Consider the following 10,125-nt stretch of genomic DNA (forward strand, 5'->3'; position numbering starts at 1 on the left):
GACAACCTGAGCGGAAGTCATCTTCAGAGTCAAGTGAAGAATAAAAGTCAGATTGGTCATATTTATATTGCCAGGATAACAATAGCCTAATTACACGAAGAAGCTTAATTGGCGGCATCGGTCTAATGAGTGCGCGTCACTGTTTCGGTGTTGTAGGCGGTTTTATTGTTTCTAATAAGCCTATTATACGGAGCCGGTAAATTAATTGAGCGGTTTAGTGGATGACTGGCTCGAACTTGGTAAACCAACTCTCCAGTACAAGTCGTTGCTGCCTATTGTTGCAAAAAGAAAGGCATTCACTGGATTCCCAGTCTATCGTATGACCAGTCTTGGTATGATGGATGGTATGTGGTTGTAAAATGCGTGATATGATCTCTGACGTACCTCTGATGTATGGCAGTGAAATGAAGGCTTTTGATGCATTAGCCTTGTCATCAGGATTATTTTTAGGTCTACTAGGTTTATTAGCGTTGCTATCAATAAACGTATCACTGTAATTGTTCTTATGAAACATGCGTCTAAGATGTTGAGCTTCATTGCTTAGACTGTCCGGCTGCAGAATCACATACAAGCTGTTATAACAATACTCATTTGTAAACTCCCTGAAGAAGTCTGTTGCTTACCGACGAAACGCGTCGGAGTAATAAAAAAGTTTACAAAACCTAAGTAAAGATCAGTTGTTCATTTGTACGGAAGCCCTGGAGGGACATTCATACTTCGCACTTCTTATTTCACATATTTAAGTGGAAACTTGACACTCCATTCTTCACGCTTCACATTTCACACTTCATAATTCACACTTAAAATTTCAGTTATAAAAATTAACTTCGGACTTCATTGTGTGCATTTCAGAAAATCAGACAAGAAGCTAGAAAACCAACAGATATGGTAAGTCTATTTTTGCTAGGTAGGTCCATTTACTAGATATGTACGACTAAACTTTTTTGTTTTATTTTCTTTCTTTCTGGTTTTTTTTTAGGTCGTGATCAGGTGGTTCTTTACTATCATTTTCGTTGTATACGTTGTTGGCACCGCAGAGACACAAGTGTTGCCACGGTACACTTTTTCTCATCTCCAAGGTTATCAAAGAGAAGAAATGGGAAGAGATGACTTGATTGTCAACTATTTTAATCAAGGATATTCCTATAATGAAATAATTTTCACTTTATTAAGTGTTCCTTACATATGTGAAATAAGAAGTGCGAAGTGCGAAGTATGAATGTCCCTCCAGGGCTTCCGTAAAAAAATAATTAAAAAAAAAATTGTAAAAAAAAATTGTAAAAAAAAATTATTAAAAAAAATTGTAAAAAATTAAAAAATAAAAAATCGCCCAGTCTCCTCGCCTAGAAATTCGAAAACTTTTAGGGAGGGGAGGGGAGGTCTTTGTGCTAAGTGTTAAGTTGCAAGTTGAAAGTGCTAGGTGCTAAGTCCTAAGTGGTAAGTCGCAAGTTCTTACTTGGTAAATTGTAACTCGTAAGTCGGTTATCGATCACTTCAGATGCGAGTTTCGACTAACGACTTACGATGTCTTCCCTCGGCCACGGTAGGATCTTTGCTCTAAGTGCAGTGCAAACATAGTCTAATGAAAGATCCCTATTTGTATTTTTGAGACATTTCTATGACGACAAACCGCTTCTAGATATTAAATTTTCATATTTTAAAAATATGCTAATGAATTAATGCTGCTGTGATATCTCGTCCCCAGAGTCTGTTTCTCAGGATAGACTTTTCCACAGTCTCTCGCTCGTCCGTTCCGTCTCCACGCTTAGAGACAACCTCGTTCCCAGGGCCCTCTCGGCCTGACTCCAAAACAAAATGGCGACCGATGGCGACCATTTTGTTTTGGAGTCGGGCCGAGAGGGCCCTGGGAATGAGTTTGGCTTAGAGACTGTAACGGTACAATGACCGAAAGGACTTATGGGTCCCGAAAACTTGGACCCAGTCAAGAGAGACTGTTTAAGCACGAGTCTATTTCTCAGAACCGTGCACGTGCGGACGGCAAACTGATTAAGAGATCGCTCGTCAAAACTCTCTTTTTTTCCTCCGTGAAGCTTCCATAGCCGAGAGGAGCATCTAAACCAAGCACCATGGTAAGCATTCTTTTTCCTTTTTTCTTGTTTTAAAAGGTTTATTTCTCGTTGTATACACAAGAAAACAAAAACGTACGACATGTGCTTGAACGTTTTGTTCTTTCTCGCTCAATACAAGTTTTAGAGTATTTTTTGATTTCCCTGCCTATAAAATTTATAAAGATATCCAGTAAAAATATTCTTTTAAGCGTCAGACTCTTCATAGTTGAGTTCTATTTGCTGTAAGCATTGAAGTTTTGACAAGAAATTTGAAATACGTCTGATGAACCTTTTCAACACGTGAAGGAACGGTGAAAATTTGTTAGGAAAAAGTTAGGAACTTAAAAAAGTTAGGAACTTTGGGGCCATACTAGGTTACAATAAACTGTATATTTTGTTTATTTAAAAATGGAAACGTCTTGGACAGCTCAACTTATGGTATATTGATCAACCCTAACCTTATTTGTGAAGCCTTGACTAGGATTAAAATATTTTGACAAAATAATCATTCCATGAGTATTCATGCTTTTAGAAAATAACTGACTGATAAGGACTAGCGTCCGAAACGTCAGTAAGTTTATTCACCTTTTCACGGTGTATGATTTACCCTTTTATCATTACTGTTTCATTAGAAACACCGACCCAGCTCACACTAGTTTTTAGCTAGTTATCTCTTCTGACTTATAATTCACGTTCCTAATTGGTCTGTCTTGTGCTTTGTGATAGCATACAGCATGCAAGTGCACGTTAGTCTATCTTGTATTTTATCATAGAAAAGAAAAATTGCTTGCTGGTCTGTATGTAATAAATATATTTAATTAAAAAATAAATAAATTTATTGTAAAGCTCTTGAGGAATGACAAAACACTCATATTGATTTACAGAAATATATGAAAGCAGGGGGGCTTACCATTTGTCAAAAAAAATTGGAAATTTTTGATATTGGTATGGTCATTTTTCCAAATTTTCACTCCAGATTTCGCTTTCACTTTCACTCATATAATGCTAGAAGGAATAGGGACTTACATCTCCCCCTACCAAGGTTAACTCTTGGTATGTGAACACTAAGTGTCTAAGTCTTAGATATTCTGGGACTCTAGAATTCAATAAACTAACGAAGGAGATGAAGGAGATCATGTCCTTAACTACATTCAAACATCGTTTGAAATAGACCCGTTTCAAATTCCAAATGACCGCTGTGTTTCTTGATTACAGACTCATTTGCACAGGGTTAGCCTCGAGTTTGTGCAGAATATTCACGTGTTCCAGTCAAGGTCCATCGAGTTTCAAAGTGTTTGTAATGTTGAAGTTGTGCATTCTTTACTTTACCGTTGGTATTTGTGAATATTTAAACACTGATATGAGGCTAACCCTGTGCAAATAAGTCTGTAATCAAGGAAGACAGCAGTAATTTGGAATTTGAAACTGGTCTATTGCATTTTTTAGGTCTCTAATATCTTGATAAATTTTTAAGAACTATAATTATGCCAAATTTTACTAGTCATAATAATGTTTGAAATATCCATATTTATTCTAATTTATACTTACATATTTTGTAAATTATTTATTATATATTATATATATTATATATTATATATACCATGTTTAAATAAAGTCTTAGATTTGATTTGTGGATAACCTCTAAAGGTTGTCCTGAGATTTGAATGGAATTTCTCTTACCAAATTTCAGTTTCAGTCCTTTGCTAACAAATTGGTAGTTGAGAAAATCCATTGGTATTTCCATTACCATTAAACCTTAGTCATCCTGACCATATTTTTTCTGCTTAATGGTAAGCACCTCTGGTGTGTAAGTTTACAGGGTGACTAAAATGAAAATTGTTTCATGAGGACTAAAGATCTATTGGCTGTATTTTTACAGCTATTTTCATAAGCATGCAACCTCTGTGCTCTTGAGTTGCATGTTGAAATCTGGTTTTTCTCTCCCCCCAGTCAAAAATGTGAAACATACCAACTGATAAGGTTTGATTGATGGTAACGAAAAACCAAATTTCAGCATGCAACTCAAGAGCACGGAGGTCACATGTTTATGAAAATAGCTGTAATTGTGGGATAAATGTTGACATAACTAAATTGGAGTTTAATTTGTTGCCTGATAGAGCTCTGACGACGTTAATCCCAAGGCCTATCCTCTGGCTGAACCTCAACTTACTGTAAGTATTTTGGACTTACTACAACAAGCTGTCAACTATAAACAGCTGAGGAAAGGAGCTAACGAAGGTAATAAACCTTTTTTGTATTCGTAAAGTCAGAGTGTTCCTTGATTACAGACTCAGTTACTGTAATGTTTACAGTGAGGACCCTCTAACCATGAACACTTTGTGCTTTTTTACTACTTTCTTTAACATGCATCCCTGGAGTGAATCATAGCATGTTTGAGTTCAGTCCTACTTTTTTAGAGGATTTGAAGCAGTTAAAAGCTCAGAAAACAAAAATCTGAATAAAGTCAAGTGGTTATGGTTTGACTGTCTTCACTGTAATATTCTGCCAACTTGATACAGTAGTTACAAGCTGCTAACTGCATTTTAGTGTTTTGTTGCCATCAATGAAAATAATCTACCTTTAATGTTTTTGACTGGCACTAGTAAGGAGCCAATTTTAAAACAAGCCGTTGAAATGTCTGAGTTTGCAGAATATTGAAAATAGCAGTAATAGCCTTAATGATAGGGTAAATTATACGGTATCCGGTCTTTTCGCTACCTTGCACTTTCGCTACTTACCTAAAAGGTCGATTCGCTACTTAATCACATCCTTTTTGTAATCACTACCAAATCCTGCAATCTGATTGGTTCAAAGGAGTGCAATTAATTCCCAAATCGCATCCTTAGGAGCTCTTAATCGCATTCTAAAAAAATTTTTTTTAGCAATGAAATAAAACAAAAAAATAAAAAAAAAAGTTTTTTTAGATGTTTTTTTTTGTTCGCATTTAGTTCTTCTACTACATTAAACTGATTATTCTGCACTCTTTATTGTGCCTTTTTCTTATGTATGATTACAAAAAGGATATGATTAAGTCGTAATTGAACTTCGTGTCGTGCAATTTTGGTCTGAAATCAAACTTGCAATTACAAATCACAATCCCGCTACGCGGTCGTGTGATTTTGTAATCGCGCGTTTGATTTCAGACCAAATTGCACTCCACTCAGTTCAATTACCATTATTAATAGAAGTCGATTCGCTACTAATAGAAGTCGATTCGCTACCTTATCTCAAAATGTTGAATATCACAATATCGGGGATATATTACATAGATATTAATTTTGAGTCTATATCGATAAATTTAAATTGTGTTTTACGGCATCGAAACTTATCAATTTTCTGGTCAGATGTCGATGGAGAAATCTAAACCTAGCGAAGAGAGGATATTTACATCTCATTTACGTGCGAGTTAACGACGACTAACAGAATCTTGAGTTCACTGAAGAACTTTTATGACAAATAAAAAGTTTTAGTTCCAAAGAAGAAATCTAGTCGAGTTTTTCAGAGTTATTTTGGCTTGCTTCGTAGCAAAGTAGCGATTGGACTGTCGGCGTTGTGTGACAACAAGCAAATCGAAAACTATGAGAAACGAAGGCTTATTTTTATCCCCGCTCTTACTCGATGACTAAAAGTTTGACTTCAAAATAAAAGGGTTTATGTCAAGGAAGAATTTTAGCTAGCAAACAAGTAATCTAGTGGGTTTTTTTAGAGTTTTTTTTAGCTTCGTAGTAAAGTAGCGAACGGACTGTCGGCGTTGTGTTACAACAAACAAATCGAAAACTATGAGAAACGAAGGCTTATTTTTATCCCCGCTTTTGCTCGATGACTAAAAATTTGACTTCAAAATAAAAGGGTTTATGTCAAGGAAGAGTTTTAGTTACGAAACAAGCAATCTAATGGAGTTTTTTTTTGTTTCGTAGTATTAAGTAGCGAAAGGACTCTCGGCGTTGTGTTACGACAAACAAATCGAAAGCTATGAGAAACGAAGGCTTATTTCATCCCCGCTTTTGCTCGATGACTAAAAGTATGACTTTAAGATTTACTAGATTGCTTGCTTCGTAGCTAAAATTCTTCCTTGACATAAACCATTTTATTTTAAAGTCATACTTTTAGTCATCAAGCAAAAGCGGAGACAAAAAAAAAAGGCTTCGTTTCTCGTTTCTCATAGCTTTCTATTTGTTTGTTGTAACACAACGCCGTAAGTCCGTTCGCTACTTTACTACGAAGCTAAAAAACCTCCACTAGATTGCTTGCTTCGTAGCTAAAACTCTTCTTTGACATAAATATCTTTCAAAAAATTTCCTAAGAAATGAGCGAAAGCAAGAAACCTGTTTGATATGACAGATCACAAGACGGATATTCGGCCGACTTCTCCATACATTACGCCAAAATACGCTTTGAAATTTCTTTCTTTAAAAAAACATGAAAATAATAATGAATTACTTAAAACTACTGATAATAAACGATCCAAAATGTTATAGAGGAGGTTCACAGGCATCTTGAGATAAAGTAGCGATTGTGCTTCTTCGAGGTAGCGAATCGACTTCTATGAAGTAGCGAATCGACTTCTATTAGTAGCGAATGTGCAGTAGCGAAAGTGTAAGGTAGCGAAAAGACCGTAATTCAATTATACACAGGGAAAAGATGAAAAAACTTTTCGGACGCTAGTCTTTCGTCGGAGAGTCCTTTAGACAAAGGACTAGTGTCCAAAACGTCAGTAAGTTTTTTCATCTTTTCATGGTGTATAATTTACCTTTTTATCATTACTGTTTCTTTAGAAACACAGACGCAACTCTCACTAGTTTTTAGCCAGTTATCTCTTCAGTAATAGCCTTATTTCAGCATTTAAGAATACCAATGGCGTGGTGGTCAGGATTGTCAATAAAATTTTTGGTAGAGAGCAAACGATTAATCCGTGAAACACTAATTACTAAATAGTACAAAATAGTGCTAAATAAACAATAGAAAACAATGGAATTTGCATGAAATTGTGCTATTTAGTATTACTAAAGTTTCAGGGTTATATTGTTTGCACTCTAGGCGGTTATGAAATTGAAATAGGCAGTGATGAAAAGCACATGGTTTGGTAAACCGGAAATAACTGGAGCATGTAATCAAGGCATACTTGTCACCAGTCTCACTCTTCTCACAAAAATTCAAGATGGCGGACAACGACCGTTATAGTTTCAATTGCGCTGCAGTTTTTATAGTACAGCAACGGGGATTGGGTTAAAATTTATTTTATACACACATTTTGCTAGTTTAAAGAACTTTAATGAAGATTTACAATTACATTGGGAAGTGGCTGAGTTAGTGAGAGAATTGGGAATTGGCTGAGTAGGTGGCCGAATTAGCAAGAGTAGACGGCGGAATCTGCTGGTTGCCGGCTTCTATTGACGACCCTGGGTGGTGCTGATGTGGTGCTCAGACAATAGTAATTTTGATTGTCAGGACACTAATTTCAGTGTCTGAATTATGAACATGGTTTTTGTTAATTTCAACAGCTACCAAATGCTTAAACAGAGGAGTAGCAGAGTTTATTGTGATGGCTGCTGACACAGAACCTCTGGAGATCCTTCTTCATCTTCCATTGCTGTGTGAAGATAAGGTGAGACAAAAGGGACATCTAAGGGGGAGGGGTGGGGCAAAGATGATCAAAACTTGACAGCTACTGGTATGGGTGGTGGATAGTTGATCAAGACTTGACGTCAAGGGGGAGAAGGGCCATGCAAAGTCAATCACTACACTTAAGGTTGGGTAAAATGATTTCCCATATCAGACCCCGTACCAAGGTATTTTCTCCTGAAAACTTAAGTTGGGGTGCAGTGCCCATGAAAATGAGTATAGTCCTCCACAGCTTGTGAATTTGGCAGGTTAAATGGAATATTTTCTGCAGATAACACATTTATCATGTCAAGTCCCACAAGGATATGACAGAGATTTGAATAAGGTTCAATGGGCTGATCTAAATCAGGGCACGGCTAAATCAAAAATTGAACCCTGAAACAACCTCTGGGCTGATCTAAGTCAGGACACAGCTAACTCACAGATGTAACCTGAAACGACCTCTGGGCTGACCTAAATCAGGGCATGGCTAACTCACAGGTAGAACCCTGAAACAACCTCTCTTTTGATCTAAGTCAGGGCACAGCTAACTCCCAGATCGAACCCTGAAACAATCTCTGGGCTGATTTAAGCCAGAGCATGGCTAGTAATATAAATATTTTTTCATATCTTTCAGAATGTACCGTACGTATTTGTTCGTTCTAAGGCAGCCCTTGGTCGTGCTTGTGGAGTAACAAGACCAGTCATCGCTTGTGCAGTGACAGCCAATGAAGGCTCACAACTCATACCTCAGATCCGATCACTGCAATCATCCATCGAAAAACTTCTTTTTTAAAAGACTTTATTTTTTCACCTCTTGCTTTTTTCATAGTTAATAGAGGGGAATGGTTAGGAAACCTATTGTTATAGGTCTTTGTTCGCTTTTGATGTTGAACCGGTCTTGACCGTGCACAAGGTTTGATTTATGCTCATCCGAAATTGCAAAATAAGTAAACGTAAACTTCGTCTATGGGATTGTTGTAAGGAATATTCAAATATCTCTTGTAAATCTTTAAGTATTTAGAACTAGCAGCCAAAAGAAAGATTTTGGTCTGTTTACTCAGCCGTTGCCAACAATGGTAAAACAATGGTAAAACAAAGGATCGTGCACGGTCACGCTTGGAAAAAGTGAACAAAGACTTATAGCAAAAGGGTTTCCTAACCATTCCCCTCTATTAACTATGTATTTTAGAACTGTTTTCTTGTTTCTTCGATCTCTACTCTTCAGACATCTGGGTAATTTCTTGCTTCCTTCGTAGCGTCGCAAAGATTGACAGAAACCAAAACGCTAGAAAAGGTATAATGTCTGAATCTGATTGTGTCGCATTAGCATGTAAAGTGACAAATATGAAAAACCAATAAACAAAATCATCGAACGACTTATGTTTAGCTTCATTTGTCCATAGTTAGTACTACTAACTACATTTACATTTTATATTTACCAAATTACAAGCACGCCCTCTCTTCGAGGGTTAAGTGCTCGTGTAGGTCAGGATCAACATTAGTGTTCTAATTTACGGACCCCACTTTTAAATGCATTAACTATGATTCTTCAGGAGAAAAAACGTTGCGTGGCGACCTTACGAGGCTCTGTTTCGGCCATAGGGTGACAATGAAGTTTTGAGGAGGGAGGAAAACCGGAGATCTCGGGAGAGAAAAACTCTACTTACATCTGATGCTGAGTTCCAGGAATGGAAATGGGTGCACTACTACCACCACTAGCCAGAAAAATGGTTGTCTATGCACAAGTTTCTTAGGCTGTGTAGCACCCCCTGGTTCTGCCAATTCTGTATGACAACACCATTTGCTTTGGACTTGCAACAAATTCTAAGAACTTGCAACAAATTTAAGTGTCCAAAGAAAAATATAAGTGCTTATTAGCCTTGACCATGGTCGCAAAAAAAGTGACCACAAACAAAATATTTGTAAGTGCATGCGTTCAATATATGTTTTAACCGGGCTCCCTATTTTAATCCAGCCGTTGAATTCCTACGTGACAAAATGGCAAACCTTGCCTTAGAGAACAATTTTGTGGTCACCTGCGCCACAGGAAGCACATACAACCTTTGAGAACTATGGCGGATCCAGCCATGGGTTCAGGTGGTGCGCACCCCCTCCTGAAAGGATTTCAAGGACTTGTTTTCTAATATATCTTTTCAAAATACCCTCCGTGTTCCAGTGTATTTTCGTGTTTTTGTTGTGGTGCATCCTATCCCGAAAACAATCCTAGATCCGCCCCTGACTACGAGGATGCAGGAAAATGGCTCGACATGTGCTCCGTTCTTGGCCTCGTTTGTTTATACAGGCTAGTATAGAGGCTTTGTAAACGAACGTCTTTGTTTTGAGATAGTCAATTTTACCAGTGAGTTTTCATCTTATGCAATTATGTACGTAGATGGCAGTGGCGGATCCAGGATTTTTCAAAGGGGGGTTCCGTTTCTTAAACTGTTGGCTC

The 10,125-nt window shown here is 37.2% G+C and overlaps 1 protein-coding gene across 1 annotated transcript; it reads left to right on the forward strand.

Moving 5' to 3' along the window:
* The first annotated feature begins 1,931 nt into the window (after positions 1–1,931).
* On the forward strand, positions 1,932–9,049 carry LOC116304264 (NHP2-like protein 1). Its single transcript, XM_031713973.2, has 4 exons — positions 1,932–2,090; positions 4,187–4,307; positions 7,571–7,674; positions 8,308–9,049. The coding sequence occupies exons 1-4, from the start codon at positions 2,088–2,090 to the stop codon at positions 8,464–8,466; spliced, it is 387 nt and encodes a 128-aa protein (XP_031569833.1). The 5' UTR covers positions 1,932–2,087; the 3' UTR covers positions 8,467–9,049.
* The last annotated feature ends 1,076 nt before the right edge of the window (positions 9,050–10,125 follow it).

Source organism: Actinia tenebrosa, unplaced genomic scaffold, assembly GCF_029948245.1.
Source record: "Actinia tenebrosa isolate PJP-AT-01 unplaced genomic scaffold, QUT_ActTen_1.0 PGA_scaffold0__85_contigs__length_37466705, whole genome shotgun sequence".
Lineage (NCBI taxonomy): Eukaryota > Metazoa > Cnidaria > Anthozoa > Actiniaria > Actiniidae > Actinia > Actinia tenebrosa.